The sequence below is a fragment of the Oreochromis aureus genome, linkage group 4 (genome assembly GCF_013358895.1).
Source record: "Oreochromis aureus strain Israel breed Guangdong linkage group 4, ZZ_aureus, whole genome shotgun sequence".
Taxonomy (NCBI): Eukaryota; Metazoa; Chordata; class Actinopteri; order Cichliformes; family Cichlidae; genus Oreochromis; species Oreochromis aureus.
In genome coordinates this window covers 33,983,289-34,005,751 of record NC_052945.1, presented here as the reverse complement: position 1 = coordinate 34,005,751, position 22,463 = coordinate 33,983,289, and the positions used below count along the sequence as shown (strand labels likewise).

General features: G+C 41.6%; 3 protein-coding genes across 7 annotated transcripts in view; all 3 read left to right on the top strand.

Moving 5' to 3' along the window:
- Nucleotides 1-22,463, top strand: part of hoxb1a (homeobox B1a) — a 116,496-nt gene that overhangs the window by 26,233 nt on the left and 67,800 nt on the right. The gene's annotated exons all lie outside the window — the stretch shown is intronic.
- hoxb3a (homeobox B3a) overlaps nt 1-22,463 on the top strand; it is a 58,494-nt gene that overhangs the window by 3,616 nt on the left and 32,415 nt on the right. For 2 of the 5 annotated variants that reach the window (XM_039611104.1, XM_039611098.1), the window contains exon 1: nt 17,363-17,621. The exons of 1 other annotated variant lie outside the window; for it this stretch is intronic. The gene's annotated coding sequence lies outside the window, so the exon portion shown is untranslated. Of the gene's footprint in view, nt 1-4,502; nt 5,257-17,362; nt 17,622-22,463 lie in introns of those variants that run through there. 2 more of the 5 variants (XM_039611099.1, XM_039611103.1) reach the window with 2 other exon arrangements.
- On the top strand, nt 9,974-15,446 carry hoxb4a (homeobox B4a). The gene is made up of 2 exons (XM_031751824.2): nt 9,974-11,947; nt 13,251-15,446. Exons 1-2 carry the CDS (start codon nt 11,476-11,478, stop codon nt 13,553-13,555), a joined length of 777 nt encoding a protein of 258 aa, XP_031607684.2. The 5' UTR covers nt 9,974-11,475; the 3' UTR covers nt 13,556-15,446.

The following is a 22,463-nucleotide window of genomic DNA, read 5'->3' as shown; positions in this document are numbered from 1 at the left end:
TATTATTATTATTACTATGTTGCTTCTTTTTTCCGTCGGTTTATAAATACATACGCACGAGCGTTTCGGGAACGGCCTGGGTCCTTGAGGAAGTTTCAGTTCGGTAAACAGGAAGGCAAAAAAAACTCCCTATTTCATTTTTCATCAATTTCCTCCTTTTAGTGATGATGCAGGAACACCTCCCTTTAGCAACAAGAGCCTACACTCTCTCTATAGCTCCATAGCCTGTACACACGCAGGGACAGGACATGACACGCGTGACACAAAGTAGTTCCTTTTCTTGTCCGGGTATAGAGGCTATGACATGGGAAGGCGCAGCAATGGCTTTGTATGGGCTCCTTTGTTTTTGGTGTGTGTGTGTGTGTTTCCCGTTTATGTACACAGGGCAGCTCCAGTGTACAGACGCGCTTCTTTTCAGTATTATGTGTAATATGTGTATTATGTGTAGGGACTTGCTGCTCCTTTGAACCTGTCCAAACTGTCAAAAGGCGCTGAGTTTGGCTTTACAGCCTGTGTGTTGGTGATGATGAGTGGGGTGAGTAACTAATGCGATCGGCCCTTTTTTTTCCTTCCCATTGCGCTGCAAAGGTGTGTGTGTGTATGCCTGTGTGAGAGCGGCTGCTTTGTGTAGGAGTAAGTGGGGTGTGTTTTTCTGTGTTTGGTAGATTTATTGGAAGGGCATGAGAGAGCTATGTATATGTGTGAGTGAGGGTACAAGTGAGTGTGTGTGTGTGTGTGTGGGCAAGCTAGTAAAATAAATAATAACTGAAAAAAGAAACAACAACAAAGTTTGCCCAGTTTCCACAATCCCCTGTGTCTTCTCTTTCCACGTGTCACTTCGTGTGATTGCATTACATTTAAACAGGCATTTGCGGCACTATGCTAGTGTTGGGGTGACCCACGCGGCCAAGCCTCATGAATAATGCATGCCAAGAAGTCACCGCCAGGTCAACAGACAGGCTCCAGTCAAGCACTGCCCCCCGCGCCGCAGGTGCTTGTGGAGGAAGAAAGGCTTACAGGTCGGCGTTAACATCCCCGCCCCCACCCACTTTACAGAATTCAAGTGTATGTATGTTTACCTCACCAACATAGTGGGCGGGTGGAAATAACAGGTGGTTGCTTTAAAGTGTTCTCCATTTTGATGGTAAAAGAGGGAAATTTGCCTAAGCCAGACGTCAAACTTCGACAATTTTAGGGGGAGCACTGGGCAAATAGACCGTTCAATTAACCCACCATCAAAAGGTTGATTATTTAACACACTACCAATAATAAAATAGCCATAATACCAGCACTTATTTTGGATTTAAAGTTGCTAATTGAAAATAGCCTGTCTAAGTCACTGAACGGCACCTACAATCAACGCTGAATGCTGGGAATAAACAGAAAGATGCTCTCACTGACTTGTTAGTTTCCTAAGTATTTGCACTATATAAAAAAGGCCTTTATTAGTGCCCCTTTGTGCAGCTTTGAATAAAGCCTGGATAACAGCAGAACGGACTTGTTTGGCAATTGGTTATGAAAAAGTTCAGGTTATGTCAATATTTGTTCTTTTCAAATATATAATTTAATTTTGTTAAAAATTTATGTATAGAAGTTGCGATCATTTTATATAGCTGAGTCACATAATAGTAATCATAATGGAGAAGTACGCATTTAAATAACAGCAGATAGGAAGTAGCTTATAATAACATGCAACATATGGACAATGAAGGAAATATACACATTAACTTGTTGCAACATTCAGTGTGTCCCCATCAAGCGTTTTGCCTTCACAATAATTCCTACCTCTACTCCCCAGTGTACCTTCTGTGCTAATTCATATTTTTTAGAGCGCTTTGGGGTGGTGGTGAGGTTGTACTCTTCTTTCTATTTACCTCCATTCTGTGGTTTCAACATGCTTGGGAAGTTCGTATTTTTTCCCTGAGAATGCAGCTCTCTCGCGCCGCCACCAGAGCCCGCTTTAGACCACTAGGACGACGAGAATGAGCTCAAAAGACCCCCACGAGCCCTGCTCTGCCTGTACCTCTCTCCCTCCCAGCACGTGTACGCGTCCCTTTGAATCCTAACTGACGATAACCTGCAACAACCTCCCGTCTATCTCTCTCTCAGTTAAAATACACAACTGTCAGAGCGGTCGCGCTTCTCTGAAGCTGATTGATGGTGATTGTATAAAAACACATAAGTAGCCTGTGCCATTAAGTGTAAGGTTCAAAAAGTAAGATTAAAAAAAGTCATTTAAGGACTTAATGTTCATTTCCTTTAAACTGCATTGCTAAGTCGCAACAGACTCAGCTAAAAACACAAAGCCAGGCAACATTCAGTCTAGCAAGCAAGTTATTATAGCCTTTAGCTACTATAGGTTTCCTCTGTCTCCCTCTTTCTTCCGGCCCAGGGCAAAGACGAGGAGTCTTATTATCAAGAGAAAAACATAACTGGATGTCCGAGCTACTACCCAGCCTGCAGAGACAGGTTCACTGAGTTGAAGGGTCAGAAGTTCACCGTCTTGCGTGAGTTCCGCCCTCGTCTCTACTCACTCACTCCACCCTGGACCAATTGCTGTATGTCAAAGGCAAAAACGGGGGAGGGAGTCAGAGGAGCCAAGGTTGGGAGGGGGTACAGATGAGAGAAATGATAGCAGGAGGCAAAGGATAGGCGAAGGCCTGACCTTGCCTTCTCTTCCCCAGTAATAACAGCAAAGCTCCTCCTGCAACAATAATGTGCGGGCGGGCAGAGAAAATGGAGGAGTCAAGGTGGTGGGAGGGCAGAAGGAGGTAAGTGGATGTCTGGGGGATTACAGGTGTTTGGTACACATTTTGTTCACACCAGCTAGCGTTTGTTTCAAGTATTCACGTTCTTTTTTTTTCTTTTTTTACACCCTTATATTGCGATGAATTACCCTTAATACAGTCGCAATAATAAATGTAAAGATTCCTGAATATTTGGCACACGCGCGTGTGCGTGCGCGCGCGTACTTCCATAACTAGATATTTGTGGTCTTTAAGCTGTGGTTTTATATTTGATAGTAAGACTTGTTGATATGTGTTTGAGAATGCAAGTTTAGTAAAGCAGAGCTCTTCCTCTCCGGAGTCTTATCGGCACAACCCTGTCAAAAAACCAAACTCTTATCTCGCTCTACATCCCAAAAAATATTACTCCCCTTATCTGATTTTTCCTTTGCGAGATTAACGTCCTGTCCCGTTTGCTTCGATTTCCCCCCGACCTCTTTTTCATTTTCTCATTCTTTCTTTCCGCTACTGATAATCATAATAGCGATAATAATAATAATATAAAAGGAAATAAAGTTTTTATAGAAAATCTAGCGAAAGTTAGTAATTGTTGAAGTGTTACATTTCGATATTCGTCCAACTTGAGCGATGCTGCTCAATCATTTGTCATAATCTAACAAATTTAACCTTAAAGATGATAATTAGAAGTCATCTTAAACAGAAACTTTTCTTTTAGAATAGGGCAGTGTAGAGAGGGAAAGGATGTGAACTCTTGGAACAGCTGATTTTCTCAATAAATTAAAAAATAAATTAATGAATCAACTTTGGCATAAAACAGGCTGACTTTTCGCCTTTTCCACCAATACACAAACGCACATTCTCCGAAGGTAATGGGGGAATAACTCAGGTCAAAAATGTTGCGTTTCTCTGGGTTCATCCAGAGTTCACCTCATTAATTCAGTGTATGTCGCAGCGCGCGCGCCTGTCTGCCTATAGCAGAACGGTTTTAATAATCTAGCTTCCTCATTTTCCCGTTCATAAGTACTAGTTTCTTTGCCTTGGTCCTTGTCTATCCAGATACATACGAAAACATAATCCAAATTGAACAGGTACCGGACAGAAACCTACATTCTACCGATAAAATGTTCAAATTTAAGCGCTCTGTGGACTCGTGGCTGCTGTGAACTCGATAAGAATCTATTGGCGGGTTGCAGAGAGTAATAATATCAACATAAATTCACCTGATACCCATGTCCGCGGGTTCCAAGACGGCTAAGCACAATAAAAGCATCTGTTTATACTAACCCCGCTGCAGTGCACTGCATTTGTTTGGACAAAATATTCTTTTACAACTCTATGAAGAGGCGGTGTCGTTATACGATCTAGGTCCACATGTCACCGTGCACCATTTATATATATGCAACAAAAGGAAAAAGAGAAATGATCCTGGAAGAAAAGACTCATCTGTGTTTGTGTGTGTGTGTGTGTGTGTGTGTGTGTGTGTGTGTGTGTGTGTGTGTGTGTGTGAGGGAGAGAGAGAGAGAGAGAGAACCCCCCTTCTTCCTCCACATGTACTGGCCATTTTTCTTCAAATTAATGACTCCAACTCAATTTAGTATGACAGAGAGAGAGGAGGAGAAGAAAGACAGAAAGAGGGGATGAGGCACAGAAAGGAGTGAAAGAGAGGTGGAAATGGCAGAAGAAAGGGTGGGGAAAGGGGAGGGAGTGAGAGAGTGAGAAAGAGAGGGAGAGGCTTGGCTTTGCTCGGGGTGAACGGGAGGTCAGCGAGTCTCACCAATATTAAAATGTGTACCGGGGACACGGGGTGACACGCCTCGCCCGTTAAACAAAGAGTGTGCCAAACTGGCAGATTAATTTGAAAACTTGAGTTCATGCACACGCACACAACACTTAATGCCTTAAAGAGCCCAGAGTCTTCACAGAAGCCCTGCTCTCGCGCTTTCTCAGCCCCAAACAGCTCCCCGTAGGACCGGAAAACACGGGGAACGGCCACCGGTGATGGGGGAAAGAAGAGTGCTTTATCACTGAACATTTTTAACGCTTGGCTATGATGTCGCAGGGTGAAGCTTTGCCGTTGTTTGCGCTGGATTGTCGCCATTACACTGGCCCTTGCTCTAACAGTATCACCGCATTTAGGCACGGATTGTGAACCGTGCTTGTCTGACAGTCTTATTTACTCTCACCACAGGGTCTATCTCTGCCCGTGTGCCGGCACGCTCGTGAGCGGGGTGTCCGCGGAAACGACAAGGACTTTTTTTTCTTTTTCGAAGAGGTCAAAAACATCTGTGGCTTCGAAAGAGAGGAGAGAGCGAGAGAGAGGAAAGGGAGACTGAGGTGTGAAAGCTGAATTAGGAGGGAGGCTTCGCAGTACGGAGGAAACAAAACGTGGAGCGCAGCTGCTGAATTATTGCAGATGTAAAGAAGAAGACTATAATGGTAACATAAAAAAATGGTTGCGCTTGACGTGACGACGCTAGAACGGAGAGGAGGATCCGCGAGCTTCAGAAGAGTGAGTACAAATCGCGCTGTAGAAGAACAAGCTGCCTCATTTGCATATGTGTATGCCCGCATTTTGCTCGCACCGTGTATTTGTGTGGCAGGTGCTTTGCCCACGCTGGGAGGGAAGAGGGGAAGACCACGTGTAAGAGTTGGTGCAAAACCCCCTCCTTACCTTCCATCACTGCCACCCTTCCTCCCCCCTCCCACCCTACTCACCCTTCGCAAGACAGTTTTTTTACGATATAGTGACCTTATCAATTCATATTTTTGAACTGTTGGAGGCTGTGCACATACCGTTGCGGGGATATGAACTGCGTGTTTCATCTGTGCGAGCTACATTTCTTTTCAATACCCAGGCTATTAATTTGTTAGCCTAATTAAGGCGCTTGGAGCTACCTGACTTGAGAGTGCATTTTATACGATTTAGGGTGACTGAGGTTTTACATATCCAACCAGATAGATAGACATTCTCAACCAGATAGATAGATAGATAGATAGATAGATAGATAGATAGATAGATAGATAGATAGATAGATAGATAGATAGATAGATAGATAGATAGATAGATCATCATGAAGGCCCACTTTCTCGACATTTGAGTTCCAATGCTTTAGTTTACTACAGATGTACTACAGATATACCACAGATACTACAGATGCATGTGAGTTATTTTGATTCACCATCAAGCTTGGGCCGGTAAATGTCACAGTTTTTCAGGTGTCTATTACTGCCCGCCTGTTTCTCTCTTCCTCTGGTTGTGAGCTTGTATGGGGATAAATTGCTCCGATTATGCAAGGAACATTTGTTTCTTTTCTGCTCCTCTGTCTGTACAAACACTGTGCTATTCCTGGTCCTATATCATATGCTACTAACAGGACAAAAAAGTAGCCTAATTTACTGTAAGCTTTATATTAATAATAATAATAATAATTATTATTATTATTATTATTATCATCATTATTATTATTATTATTAGTAGTAGTAGTAGTAGTAGTAGTAGTAGTATTTGTCTTTGTAGTGTATTGAGCCCTGAGAAGGCTTGTAATTTCGCTGTATCAGGGGAAGAAGAAGTGATGCTTTGGAAATGTGAGGGAAAAAATTATATTTGCTCTGGCTCAACCCACTTCGCTTATCTTGTTCTGTTAGCACTGTCCAGTGGTACCTACCGTCAGTTTGTAAAATTACTTTTTACTCTCACAGACGAGCGTTTGTTTTGTTTTTTTCTCCAGACGAATACTTGCCACAGGGAGGGACGTGCTGCAACGCTTCATTTTTTCCCTCTCTGTCCGTTAATTTGCATGACAATAACCAGGGGAATGGAGCTCAATTTATTTTTCAAACTGCACAAAGAAGTAAAGCACATTTCTCTTCTTCGTCGTTGTCCCTGTAGCTTTGTCGCCTCGGTAATATTTCAGAACACTGACAAATCCGGTCGCTGCACATAATAGGGCCGTTTAACCCTTCAGTATGTTCGCTCTAGTTTTCTCTTACCAGACTTAAACCATATAAGACCTTGTGTTGGGGGAAAACTCTTAGTAGTTTAAAAATGAAAAAGAAAATGGGCAAATGAAAAAATAAAATAAGAAACAAACTAAAAAAACCCCTAAAAATAGCAGTTTTCTGTTAAGATAGTATTTTATACAAAGCGCAGGATTTTGTACTTCTGGCACAAATATAACCTACAAGACCTTTTCACCTGTCTGTACTGTGAAATCTCACTATTGCTATCCCTTCAATGTGAGGTCATACTTTAGTGTCCGTTTACATAACTTTTTCAAATAAGAATTTAATCCCAGTTTACTGTTAACTACAAGCATTGTGCGACAGGTGTTTTTAACAGTTTTCAGCGGTAGCTGAGATTGTGGGCTTCTGAGACGAAGACATTCGAAAGTCGTAAATTGTAATGGGGGCGGCTTTTAAACGTATTTATTCTCCTGCTCCCTGAATATTTTATTGCTCTTCATTTCACCCCTAACTTCTTGAGCTACCACTTGAGCCTACGTGGTGTTTGAGCTGTAAAAGGAATTGACCCGCAATAAAACTCAAATGCTGAAATGCAAATCGCTGACCTTTTCCATTCTCTTCATTTCGCACTACTGCGTGCTGTCCTCCTTTAGCTCCACTCTCCCGCTTGAAATATGCACTGATATTACGTTTACATGCTATAGCTTAGAGAGACACCATGCATTTTAATTGTTTAACTGTGTAGCACTAAATGAAGTTTATTCGCGGACTATTCGTGTGGACTGAAAACAGGACGGTCTGGTTGTTTTAGATGGGAGTGCCGCAGCTAGTGAAGTGGCCCTTAGCATCAGACAGGTTAGGATTTATAATGTTTATCTAAACTGTAAGATCAAATCAGTGTATTTTACAACTAGTAAAATAGGCGAGACGGATGCGTATCATGTTTTGCTACTATTGCATAGCAAGATGTCTGGATCATAAGACTCTTATCTGGCAACAAGATCGCTTTGTTTTTGTCTCCTTGTATCTTAATACCTGTGAGTGTGTCTGCATCTGTGCTTCGCACACTAACCTTTACCTGTAGCCCCAAACAATGGGCTCCCCGACTACTGAATGGCTTACTGCTGACAGACTTGACAGAGGGAAGGGAAGTGCCCCAGTCAGACTTAACACACCTTGATCGATACCTGAGATGACCTGCAAAGCACAGAGAGAGGTCAAGGTGACAAAGGAAAACACACACACACACACACACACACACACACACACACACACACACACACACACACACACACACACACACACAGATAGATAGATAGATAGATAGATAGATAGATAGATAGATAGATAGATAGATAGATAGATAGATAGATAGATAGATAGATAGATAGATAGATAGATAGATAGATAACATTATTTAAACTGTAGGTATTTACCCATAAACCATAACTAATCTTCCTATCATATAACAGCGATCAGTTCCTATAAATAAATCATAAATAGATCATAAAAAATAATTTAGTTATTTCAGTTATTGTTTTAATTAGGTGCACATCGAGCGTTAGAGTCACAAAACCTACGTGGGAGCAGCGTGACAGTAAATACCACTACATCAGGACAAACATGTGACCGAGAACAGCATGCCACTCCTCTATAAATTTCATTTAAATTATTTATTTATGATCTATTTATGATTTATTTATAAGAACTGGGTTTCCCATTTACAATAAATACAATATATATATATATATATATATATATATATATATATATATATATATATATATATATATATATATATACATACATAAAAATAGGTCCTCCCTATACAGTCCTTTCATTTTTTGATTCATTTAAATCAGACTTTTGAAGTTTGATTGCAATTCATTTAGTAAAGTGAACCGACATTCATCCATTTATTCACCACTCCATTCATTCTTCAGTCAGATGCTCAGAACTATTTCTGATAGGAATGTGTTTCCCTGTGCCAAGTGATTTGTCTTTTCTTTCATTAATTTGTTTTCATTCTGTTAGTCGCTGCACAGTTGGAGATGCCAGGATCTTTTTTCTTCTTCTTTTTTTCTTTTTTCCTCTTTGCCCCCTTTTGTGACTAATTAGAACTGTAGTTCTAATTAAATTTTATCTGAGTTACTTTTGTAGAGAGTTCATGAATATTTTGAGATTCAATCAAACTTTTCTTAATCACAAAGTACAAAGAAAAAAATATCATTCATTTACCAAAAACGTCGTTGATGAATATATATATATATATATATATATATATATATATATATATATATATATATATATATATATATATATATATATATATATATGTAGGCATTTATTAATAAAAATCTGTTCGTTAAATAAAACCATAAATCACACACAAATATAATACGTAAAATCATTTAAAGCACATCCCATTAAAACAAAGTATGGCCGTTTTGTTTTTGTAGGCCATATTTGTAGGCCTTCTGTCTGTATTTCCTTTTGCTTGCTCCGACCACATTTACCTTATTTCACAACTTAATATATATATATATATATATATATATTATAATTATTGCTTGTTTGGTTTTGGGTTTCTTTTTGGTTTGTTTGCTTTTTTGGACACTGTCGAGTTACAGGAAGCGTGAAAGTATTATAACTTCATCTGCCAACTCCCCACCCGCGGTGAGCGGGTCACGGGTCAGAGATAGTACTGACGAATGGAACTGTCCTATAGTGGAATTTCTCTAAGCAATAAAATCCTGTGGAGGCGTAGATCTGCGCCCCTACAGCGTCAGTTAATGTCTTCTATATCTACCCTGTAGATCCGGATTTGTGTAAAAATCATTAATACAATCACAAATTCGCTTCTAGGGGAGTATATAGTGGATTTACACACAACGGCGTCTAAGGATCCAACACAGTGAGGAGAGGCCTTCAGCTACGGTTCCTGGCTGGTAGAGCTTTTGTTCAGTTAGATTCTTATAGAATTCTTTCGATAAAAAAAAAAGAGAAAAAAAGAAATAGCGGAAGGAAAGGGGTGTTTTGTAATTTTTAAAATGCTTTTGGACACATAAATACAGACGTGCACTTGTGTCTGTTCGGTGATGAAACTCAACTATTTTTATTCCGATCATCAGAACGCTTTGCTGTCTTCAATCCCAACTCCAGGCTGAATTGGACTTTTTATTTCTTGTTGAAAAATGATGCTGTCTGCTCCACTGTTCATTCGAGAAGGCGTGTGGGGGGGGGGATTTTCTGGAAACAAAGGACTTTGATATCTACATCATCATTCCTGTGTTTGTGTGCGGGTATGAGTATGAACCTTTTATCGTATAACACCAGCGAAAGCGGACTGCAACTACTCCAATCTACCCACCGCAATATTTGTTTGTGTTTTTGTCTTTTATTTAAATGTGTTTTTGCCACGTTTTGATGCTGATGATTGTAGAAAGAGCAATTCTCTGCAAAAGGTGGTTATAGAGAATCATCAGATTAATCAGTGGTGCATGCTGGAACGTGCCTCCCCTGTCTGCAAGCAAAAACCTTTGTTTTTCGCTGTTTTATGAAAGTAAGAAGAAGCGACACCAAGCAGAGATTGAGACTGTGCTACAGACACTGTGTCAGTATCTGACACGAGGAAACAAAACTCTCAAAGTCTGCGGCAGCTTGTGTGAGATGGTCAAGGTTGGCAAGATGGGTTCCCTTGAGGCGGAAAAACAAAGACCGTCGTACCTCTGTTCAGTAACAGCTCAAGGGCAAACGCATTGGGTACGTGGACTCAATATGCCACTGAAGTTGATATTAGGAAGTGCGTGGAAACAAGTCCTGTTTATTCATGCAATCTCGGTCCAGGCAGAATTACTATGCGAGGCCAGTTAAAATGTGAAATGTGGAATGGAAGCCTGTAGGAGCAAGTTTTTCTCTTTTCTTTTTTTAGGGGGTGGGGGTCTCGTCTCTAATGCAAAGGTCTGCCGGTGATTTAGGAGGTATGTAACCTGAATTAGTTGATGAATTTTCTATCGATCCCAAACAAGCCAAATTTATCTCTGACACAGTGCTGCTGCTGGGTGGAGGCGCAATAGAAGAGCCGGGCCGCTCTCCAATTCTCGTTATTAGCGATTAGCGAAGAGCAGGAAAAAAAAGGGGGAAAAAAGCACATCCAAACACACACATACAAATATATACACATCAGATATTTCAGGCGCAACTTTAAATCCCCCCAGCATTTTCTTTCTGTTGCCTTTTCCCCTGTATTTGTCTATTTAAAGTTCCAGTCGGACGCGTCAGAGGCAGAGAGGGTTCAGTTGCAATGCTGCATGGGGCGTGTGTGTGTGTGTCGGGGTGGGGGGGGGGCGTACTCTTCATCTGCGCCGTACTCTTTTGCTCGACTTTGTCAAAGCAGAGTGGATTTTTATCGTCAGTGACGCGCTTTATTAACGTGATATCTGTCTCTGTCTGCTGAGGTGGAGAGATATAGAGAGGAGACATATGGAGAGAGACGGGAAAAGTATTGAGCGCCCACGAACTGAGGGCATATAATAGTGCGTGTGCTGGGGCCGTGTTTATCCTTAATCCCATTTCCTTATCCGGGGTTCCTCCTGGACGTGCGCCATTGGCCGACTGTAGTCACGTGGTGTCTTAACTTTGTTCACTTGACAGAAAAGTAGGAGGGTTCAACGGAACAGGAATAACCGAAGAGTAAAGGGATGAGATATAAATTTTAGTTATATATTTTCCAAGTAGGTGCAGTTCCACAAAAAGACTGAAATTAATGGCCATGAGCTCCTATTTGATCAACTCCAACTATGTGGACCCCAAGTTTCCACCTTGTGAGGAATACTCACAGAGTGACTATCTGCCCAGTCACTCTCCGGATTATTACAGCTCCCAGAGAGAGGAGCCTGCTCCCTTCCAACCAGACTCTCTTTACCACCACCATCAGCACCACCCGCACCAGAACCACCACCAGCAGCAGCGAGCCGAGCCGCCATACACACAGTGCCAGCGTGGATCGCAGACCGCTTCGGTGGTGATGTCCCCACGAGGTCATGTCGTCGCCCCGACCGGACTGCAGACCACTCCACTCCCGGAGCAGAGCCACCGCTGTGATTCCGTGACACCGAGCCCGCCTCCACCTCCGTCTTGCGGTCAAACACCCCACAGCCAAAGCAGGTCTTCCCCAACAAGCACTCGTAAGGACCCCGTAGTGTACCCGTGGATGAAGAAAGTTCATGTAAACATCGGTAAGAGAAGCATGCAAACTTGTTTCTCTCCCCCCTCTCTTTTTCTTTGTGCCCGTGTATAGTCAGCTAGGTTTCCACCGTCAAAAGCTCCCCCTTTTTTTTCCTTAGGAGTAGTAGGAGAGTAGCCTTTGGGTCGAGATTTACGATCGTCTGTTTGCGGGGCCAATATAATTACACCCACCATAAATTTTTATTACACCTCTCCGCTGAGGTGCCCTTTGAAGTCCGATCTCTCGCTCGTCGGCTCTAATTCGTCGCCTTATGACAACTCAGACCGAGCCCATAAGTTAGCTTTTATGCTGTGATAATTTGATTTTAAGTGGCCGGGTTGTATAAACGGTGTACTTTACTCTGTCTAGCCTTCCTTCCCCACTCGTTGTTCCATGGGAGGGAAAGTTTTATAGCAGCTGAAATATTCATGTTTATGGATCCGGTCGTAAAACACTAATGCAAGACCGAATAGCTGCAGTCTATTATAGCTTATCTGTGATGTTCTAACAGACTTGCTGCATACTGGGATAAGCGGAGTCACTTTTGCACCGTAATGCACTCTTATACTTGATAAGAAAGAAGAAGAAGAAAGCTTTGTTTCTTTCATTTTCATTATCTGCCTCTGCTTTCTCTGTTTGCTGGCTGCGTAAAAACTGTATGTTGAAGTTTTTGAAATTTGTTGAATCATTACCTAATCTGCCACTGACTGTCGTACATATTACCCACCCCTTCACCCCCACCCCCAAACGTTGCTGTACCACCACCTTTATTCCTAAACACCAAGTAATAGACGATGATACAATCTCTCTGTGCATAACATGCTGAAAGGGACGCTGCAATTGGCCCTGCTGCTTGTCTTTATATATGATCCTGTATTGCAATGCCGGTCGTACGTTGCGCAGACGTGTCAGTACAGCGCTGCTTTTCAAGCTTACATCACAACATTTGGACATCAATTGCAGGCTGGCAGTATTGCCAGGATTCCCACCGCCGCAGGGCCCAGAATGACACCTGACAACACGTTTCAAAATATAATCTCCTCCTAAAAGGAGACACTGTAAAATAAACCAGTCAGGCTGTAAGCTGGCGTCTGACAGGAAAGGATGAAAGGACTGCAGTCATGTCCCATTCTGTAGATCCAAACGCAGTATTCTTCTTCTTCTTCTTCTTCTTCTTCTTCTTCTTCTTCTTCTTCTTCTTCTTATTATTATTATTATTATTATTATTATTATTATTATTATTATTATTATTATTATTATTATTATTATTACATTTCAATGCTATAACGTTCATTGTTATTATTTCTCTGCAGTGAGTTCAAACTACACTGGGGGTGAGCCGAAGCGCTCGCGGACGGCCTACACGCGCCAGCAGGTTCTAGAGCTCGAGAAGGAGTTCCACTACAACCGGTACTTGACACGCAGGCGCAGGGTGGAGATTGCGCATACGCTGTGTCTGTCGGAACGGCAGATCAAAATCTGGTTCCAGAACCGGAGGATGAAATGGAAAAAGGACCACAAGCTGCCCAACACCAAGGTCCGCTCTGGAACAGGCAGCAACAATACAAACTCCCAGGCTCTAGCCGGATCCCAGGGCCGTTCTTCCGGACCACTATAGCCCATTCTTTGGCTGTTTGTCTGATGCAGGCAATTTGTCCTTCCCCCTTTGCTCCCTGAATCCCATACTGAACAGACGGGCCAGCCACGCTTGCAACCACCGGAACCTGCACTTTGGGCCGGAATGTTTTTGGTATGGGGGGAGAGAGAGATGTCATAGCCGCCGTTCTGGCCCTGATCTGCGCTGACGTTTCTCACAATAATATGACGTTATGATGTAAAAAGGGGTGGCAAGGGAGATTTCCTTTATATATGAAAATGATCAAAACTACCCGAAGAAGATGAAAGAACTAAGAGAACGTTGCTTTCGCCCGCTTTCCTTCTTTGCCTTCCTCTCTGTGCTCGTCTTTTTATAATCCTCTCTCTCCATGTCTCTCTCTCTCTCTCTCTCTCTCTCTCTCTCTCTCTATTTATCCATCTGTCTCTCTCTATTTCTAACTCTTTCTCTCTCCTTCCCTCTGACAGAGCAGGGGGTGGTAGGCTGAAGACAGTGTTCCCAGCGCGTGTGTGGTTCTTTTCCTGCTCCTTTTCTATTCAACACTTTTTTTTTTTTAATTTAAAGATGTATCCTCCTTTTCATCTTTAATCATGCCAAATTCTGCCCCCATTTGTCATGTTTACTTTGCGGGTATATAGCAAAAGGGTGAACTGCTCTTCCCATTACACCACTCCCTACGACATCCGTACTACTACTACTACTACTAGTACTACACACACACACACACACACACACACACACACACACACACACACACCATCACCACCACCCCTCTCCACAGTTTTTACACCCAAGGCGCACGTGTAATATATTGAACTCTCCTTTGGTCAAGTAAAGCATTCTTGCACTCCACACTCACTCATAGAAAAGCCACACATGCTCGCTTACCTCTATGTGTCCTTATAGTACTTTAACATAAGATATAAACCACGATATGATCCAAAGTAGCACCAGGCAGTTTGCCGTCTTGCTGTTCAAACTTCTGGTGCGTTTGTTTTGTTTAACGGCGAACTATAGCTTTTCATTTTTAGTTCTAGTTCTTTTTGAATTTAGTGTTGAATGTAAAATGTTGTTGATGCTGAGAGTGACGAGGAGCGTTTTGTGGTCAGTTGATTGTTCGTAATATGATGTTGTAAACAAGCAAGCAGTGTAACAGGGTTATTAAAGAGAAATTAAGTAATTAAGTCTCTCAACTTACAAAAGACACTAATGATCACACCAAAATCCCGGTACAGATACTTTAATAATGACAGAAACACAGCACTATACGATGTACTACTTATTACCTCAGTTCTGTGTGTGTGCGTGTGTGTGTATGCGCGCGTGCGTTTGTGTATCTATCTATACGCGCTGGATCGGACGATATTGATAAGTTTATTTTTTTATGTTATTTTTTTTTCGCTCGTTTAATGAAGTGACAGCTTTCTGAGCTCCTATATTTTTAAAATTGTGTAAAAATCTATTATTATTATTATTATTATTATTATTATTATTATTATTATTATTATTATTACCTGTTATTACCTGTCATTTAACACAACTGTTCAGTAAAGAGACATTCATACAAACAAGTATCCTCTGCATGAAAAGTGATTTATTTCTTTTTTAGATCCCCCTTTGTTCTTTCTCCGCGCATTAAATGCGCGCGCACTTCATTTTCTCTTTGTCCCTTCCTCGTTTATTCTTTCACTTTGTGTCGCTTTTTAGATATTTTATTCTAAAAGTGTTATTTCTTTCCACTGATGCCCTTTTCTTAACATTCCAAAGATCCCTTTCGATCGTTATTGATGAAATGGTGCTGGTGAACATGTGTTACATCCCCCGATGTGTATGTTGCTCCGTCCTCTTATTTGTAAATAGTTCATAGAAATTTAAATAAATGACTGAAAACGTACACTTTCTATCTTATTATTATTACTTGTTATTTTTCTAGTTTTTATATGTAAAATGGATTTTCTAGGACTAACAGTTTGGAGTCCTGTTGAAATTTACTGTCTCTGCTCACCTCCCCAGATTTGAGTAGCAGATGAAACGCTTCCATACACAACAGTTTCATACAATTTCACTGTTGTTTTTTCCTGCAAAGGCAAAGCGACCTGTCTTTCGAAATCAAGAGCCTGCGATGATTAATCTGTCCCGGCCGTGAGTGATCTTGGTACATTACATCCTGTAATCTCGTTTTAAATCACAAACCGTCCCTCCGTTTCGCGGCCGTCCTCCCGTTAATTTAACGGCTGCTCAGATGCGCTTGCACCGGACCGACACAGCATAGGTGACAGCCCCCCTCCCTTCTTCCGTTCTGTGTGTAGTTCTGAAGAACAAAATTAAATAGTTTCTCGGTTCGTGGTCTCTTAATGTGCTAATGAGTGTAATTTTTGCACCACACTGTTTTTTTTTCTCTCTGCTCCTTTCGATGTTTTCTGGACTGCTTCAGCGCATATATATATATATATATATATATATATATATATATATATATATATATATATATATATATATATATATATTACAAAAAGGAACGGGTCCGCGCCATAGCTCAAACCCTGACAACCAAATAGATAATCAACAAGACGAATGGCTTCTTTTGTAAGGCGCGGCTCCCGTATTAATTTTCATTTTCTTTTGTTACAACAGGTATCGAAAAATATAGAGAAAGAGGAGGGGGGTACGAGAAAATAGCATTCTTCTCGATGAACTTTAAACAAAAAAAGTGTGCCCCCCAAATTGGTTCTCTCGTATTCCTCGGCCCACAGAAGATTCCCTATTACTTGTTGTTTGATTTCTCCCTGGGCTTCTTGCCACACAGACTCCCGTTACCCATTTATCTGTTTTCTTCCCATTTATGAGAGGCTTCTCAAGCGCAAAAAACCACCTCCAATTAAACTGTACCCCTAGATGTGCTCGGGCACCCACTCGAGTAGTCAAAATAGTAAAATCGTACATTTCACTGTGTCATTAGTGAAACATTTAATCTCGTATTTTGTTTTTCTATATTAAACAACGTGATTTAATAGGCCTTCATCTCCAGTTGTTAAAAGCAAGCATACATTTTCCTCCTATATTGTGAGAACAATAGTGGTTTAATACCGCGTCCTTCACCCTGAGGCTGTATACCTCTCCTTATAATATGATATTTGTGTCCAAATGTGGTAATATCTGCTACACATCAGTTGTCCCATATTGGAAATCAGAACATATTCGCACATGTTCGCACACACACACACACACACACACACACACACACACACACACACACACACACACACACACACACACACACGCCCTAACACAACACAATGACGCCCTAAAGCCCCTGAGCACTGAGCAGTCTCAGTTAAAATAAATGAATTTGCGTGCAGGCTGACAATTATGCATAATAAAATCCACCAAGAAATCCTTATTACTATTTATTTTTTTATTTAGTTATTTATTTATCTTCCTTTATCAGCCGGGACGTTCAGCTGCTTCTGTGAAAGCAAGTAGATTTTTGTGAGGATGCCAAACCCCCACCACACACACATCAAATCTCTGTGGAAAAAAAATGTTCACCGCCATTATTTTCTGGACAGGACAGAGGGGACAGCCCCTTAAGAAAAATGCGAGAATTATACAAGAAACAATCATTAATCACTTGTTCTTCTTTAAACAGTTCTTTTACTTTTTTTCTTCTCTATTGTCATCCGGCAGCCACACACAAGACCCCTTCTGGAGGTGGTGGTGGTTGGGGGGTTGCCAGAGAGACAGAAGAAAAAAAAAGGAGACGTCTTGGAAGACACTACGAAGACACCCCCCCCCCCTCACACACACACACACACGCGCACACACACACCCACACATACACATACACACACCAGCTACCCTTGCCCCCTCCTTTACACACACGCCTCCCCTTCACACCCAAGCTATTTTTTACTCTACATAAATATGCTTCCATAAGAAGAAGAAGAAAAACTTTTTTTTCTTACTCGTTGGAAAGAAGAAAATCTCTCCAAAGAAACTCCAACAAACCAGTCAGAAATCCCTCACGGCGAAGCAGAAGATGGCTCACGGGTCGATAAAACTAAGAAAGGTAAGGGCCTGAGACAAAATTTTGTATTTTCTTTCTCTGCTTTGACTTCTGTTGCCTTGTGGTGTGGTGTTTTATGGTTTTATTGCCCCCAGCGCATTTGGCGAGGTCAAGCTGTAGGGGCATTTACGGCCGTGGGGTCTTTGACTTTAAGCGCTTTAGGAGAGTGTTTGTGTTGGAATCAGCCTGTGTGTGTTTGCTGGCGACCTATACGGCCACAGATGACGGGCGGGTGTTGTGCTCTTTTTTTCCGTCAGTTTATGCAACCATTGGTGTCAACTCTGCGTCTGTTTGTCACCCACGAGATCTGACGCTTCCTAAACAGCTGTTGTTGTGCGTTGAATGTGCTACGGTACGTCTTTTACGCGTGGTATTTTTAAAGAGCCCGTTTTTGTGTGCTTTTTCGGAAGGCTGATCTTTAACTTTTTATAGGTTATATAATATTATCGAGTTGCTAACTTAACAAGGATGCCTATGGAGGCTCGCATTACTCAAGGAAAATTATAAATGTTGTTGCTAATATGTGACAGAAAGGCCCACGTGAATAATTTCTGGTTCCCGGAACTTATTATGCATTTTGTCTTAGCTGCGTTTCTGCGGTCATAAAGTGTTTCTGTGGTTTAGGACCTATACCTTTTAATGAGATATTGTTAGTGTATGTGTGTGTGTGTACTTTGTTTGCCAGGTGCAGGCTACGTACACTGCAGTCGGAATATGAATAATACAGCGTTCAGTTGCGCGCTGGTTAATGGATACTCTCTCGGTTGCGCTTCCAAACAATTTAGCTCGAAAACAAACGGTTCGGGAGGCTTTTCAAATGAACTGCCAATGATCGCCGGTCGCGATGCGAGCTCAGGGCCTCCGCTATCTGCTGAGCCTAACATCAACGGCCTCAAGAAGCGCCTTCACTTCAGTTTGACCCCTTCAGAAATCAATCTGCCAGCGATTCGAATTAAGGGGTAGCGTTCTGGTAGATGGGCCTTCAACCTCTCAAGGGGACGTGCGCTGCAGCGGGATTCGATGCGTGGAAAGGAAGGACAAAAAGGAATAGAAAGAAAAAAGAGAAGGAGAGGTGGAGGAGGAAAAAAAATCAATGGTCATATACGGAATGGCCAGGCTAAGGCCACAGAGGGTTCAACCAGGGGACATGTTTTTTTCTGACCGATGAGGTCCAGTGGCTCTGAAACCAGAGGCTGACCTGTGGCTCCCCTCTTCCTCCTCCACACCATACCTACCCCCTCTATTCCCTGTCCCCCTTGACCTCACTGGGTTGCGCTCCCTCGGACATTCCCAGACCTCCAGAGCCACCAGGCCATTCAGTCATAACAGACTGAGTTCAGGGCACTGTAACCCAGGGGCACAACAGCGATATCTCCACTCCCACACCCAAACAGACAGACAGCAGACAACCCATCCACCTCTACAGGGGTCAGTAAGAGGCCACTGCTGACTGGGACTTCAACTGACGTGTGGTGTAGAGGTTTGATTCATCTGAAACTAAAGGAAATGTCTTTCCTTCGTTGAACCCTCTGTCGTTTAGAGAATATAAGACCAGGGTTCTCTGCGTCTGGTCCTGAGAGCTAAAATGCGAAACTGTGTCGTAGATGTGTTAGTCCTGATGTTGCACAGACCTCGATGATAATGTAAACATAGTGTGCCCCTTCTGTCTGCATGGCTGCTAAAGCTGCTAGTAGTCTTTTAACTAGTGGACGTTCTCGCCAGTGTGTGTGTGTTTGTGTGTGTGTGTGTGTGTGTGTGTCTTCAATAGTACTGATTCAGCAAAGCAACCAGTATATAAACAAGAAGTTGTGTATCAGTCATAACAGTGTCTGTGTATATTTATTGAAATTATAAGACATTTCAATTACATTAAACGTCAAAGACATTTTTAAATGAACCACAAAGAAGCAGTCAGATATTTATACATGAGCTGCTGTGTATTCACTGATGGCGGGATCCTTAAAACTGTGCTATGCACTTTGCCTTGCTCAGGTCAGCCATGTGCTAAAGAGTAACTTGGAAAAAGATGTGTCCATGAACAATCCCAGTTCAGTTTCACACATTTCCATTGAGATAACATGATCGTTAATTGACAGTTTTTCCACTTACAACAAATGTGAAGCTGGAGTGCTTCAATGCCACATTTTACAAATAGTTTACGACAGGAAAGGTTGAAGTTTATAGAACTGTGATATTCTGAGCATTATTGGAAATCTTTGGAAACTTCTATCATTTCTTTTTCCACAATCTGTTTTTTCCCTGTGACCCAGCTGATAGTTAGCAAAATATATCTTTTTAAATGAATTGGTGTTTTCTAGTTATTACATAAGGTTTATAGGGTTGGCAAGGGTTTGTATAATTACAGTTAACTATAAAAGTATTCAGAGTAACCATTTCAATTTTTAAGGTTCAAAATGTTCAAAGATGTTATGCTTATGTTGGTAGTAGTGCAACATTTGGTAAGGATTTCACAGATGAGTCAGCAACAGAACATACAGACACAGATGTGGAAAACGTACAAAAGCTGTAGACCAGCTGTTTTGTTACGATTCTTTGTTTTTGTTTTAACTGTTATGAAGACTACATTTCTGTTAATTCCTAAGAACTAATGGATGCAGTTTTAAAAATAGGCAAGCCATTCCAGCATGTGACAGAAAAGTGTTTTTGTGCATTATGTGGAACATTTTGGTAAAGAATATTGCAGTCAGGTGAATAAATCTATAATACAATATTACAATTATGTGGGAAAATTCAAACTTGACCGATCCCTCGATGTTAATGTTGAGTGTAGTGATGGATATTAAAATACTATAATATGATTCATAAAGGACCAATTCTTGAAGTGACTTAATGCAATTTCTACTTTGAGCTCTTGCAGTTTCACTGAAAAAAAAAACAGACAAACAGCATCTCTCTTATATCGCAAAGGTCTGCTGAGCTTTCCTTTACTGAAAGATACTTTGTACCTGTACGCTTGTGTGAAGTATTTTCTCTGTAGCTTGACTGGCAAGTAGTCAACCTGATACTTCTCTTAATCCAAAAGAAGATTTCTTTTGTAGTGTCAGGCGGATTAGCATGTAAATACCTATAAAGTAAAAGCATGAAACAGCCGGGGATCATACAGGCAGATGTGACCTGCAGTTTACAGACAAGCAGCTCTTTGCTTTGCACGCTGTTTGGAGGCTCTGAGCCAACCGATGGAACTGATGTTTCAACAGCAGCTTTGCACAGGAAACAGAACACTCACACATGCAGTGGAACATCAGTTTTCAAGTGCCAGGCACCGAATATGAGCGCATGTGTTCAGCGATCGTCATAGACTGGAACACACACACACACACACACACACACACACACACACACACACACACACACACACACACACACACACACACACAGATACACAAAAGTTACACAAACTTCTGTCTTTTTCTCCCTCCCTCCCTCCTTCCCTCTCTGGCCCGCGTTTGCTAATTGCCAGACAAATCGCCCCCCCCCCCTCTCTCTGCCTCTCTCCCTCTCTCCCAGCATCAACGTTGCCTGAGAAATTTATTATTCTGGAGAGCTCGAGGAGCCGAAGAGGTCACAGTGTAGGCGCGCGGGCTGCAGGAGGAGGTCGTCACGAGAGATATATGGTTGCCAGGTTTTTACTGCTGCACGGGCTGAGCGCGTGCATGAGCGCGTGCGGGAGAGCCATTTAAAAGTAGACACGTATTAAGTATTAAAAAGAGAGAGCCAAATAGCGGCTGCCAAGTAGCAGCACGCGCATACACGTTCTTTTTAGATTCCAATCTGCAGTGGCCGTGCCTTGTTAGTCAAAGGGTGTTCTAAATAATTAAATACTTTTTTTTCAATAATGTGCCAATTAATCACGAGCTCAAATATTATTATATCGTTAACCCAGGCAATGAAGAATTACAGAAATTGCTAGTGTCTTGCCTTTATCAGCACTAATAATTTTATTAGTAGCAAGGACGGGAGAAGAGCTTTCGAGTGGACTTCACTGCAGAACAAAAAGAAAGATGGAATGATGATTCTAATGGGGTTTAAACACTTTTGATAATCATTTGTTTGCTTGTTTTTTGTTTCAGCTCTGCAGCTGGCTCGTATTCAACTCCAATGTTCCCGTCCCTGATAATAAATGTATAATGAAGAAATCACGTGTCAATTTGTGACCAAGTGTTGTCAGATTTCCAGTGAAATTTGGAGACAAGCAGGCCTGCAATCTGATGAAGTTACCATTGTACGATACAGCATGCAGCGCTCATATCCGTTACATGTGAGTGATAAATAGGTTTCTGTTGCCTGTATGACTAATGGCGGAGCATTAGGCCCATACAAGCCTATTTATACTGCTGGATTAACCAACTTCTCTTTACTTTTTACTGCAGCATCCTAATGACAAAGACTCACTGCCTGTTCATATAAAGTATAGCTGGAATAGCGCGCTGAGAGCAGCAAATCGGAGACACGTAAGAATGAGGATTTGGTCAAATGTGCCGGTTTTTTTTAAGTTTATTATAAGTCACTTATAATCGTCTTCCAGCATTTTAGAAAAAAAGATATCTGAGTGTCATGTTCTAAAGATCTCAATCATTTACACGCTGGCTTACCCTCAATTCCACAGTGACGATTTCAATTAATAATATGTCTTTAATACAGCTAGAACTTCACAGGGGCAACAGAGACAGTTGTAAATGTGGGACATTGAGTAGTATTATCAGTTCTTTTCATGCTATAATATTTATCATTGTTTCTAAAATAAGTCTGAGCATTATAATATTGTTGCAAATGGCGCGTTCGTGGCAAAATATTTATTTTGGTGTGCGTGCAGGTTAATGCTGC

What these genes read in the sequence shown, in the direction of transcription:
- hoxb4a (XM_031751824.2), top strand. Translation starts at nt 11,476, where the DNA reads ATGGCCATGAGCTCCTATTTGATCAACTCCAACTATGTGGACCCCAAG. An exon ending in GAAAGTTCATGTAAACATCG is followed by an intron (nt 11,948 to 13,250) that starts GTAAGAGAAGCA and finishes ATTTCTCTGCAG; the next exon opens with TGAGTTCAAACTACACTGGG.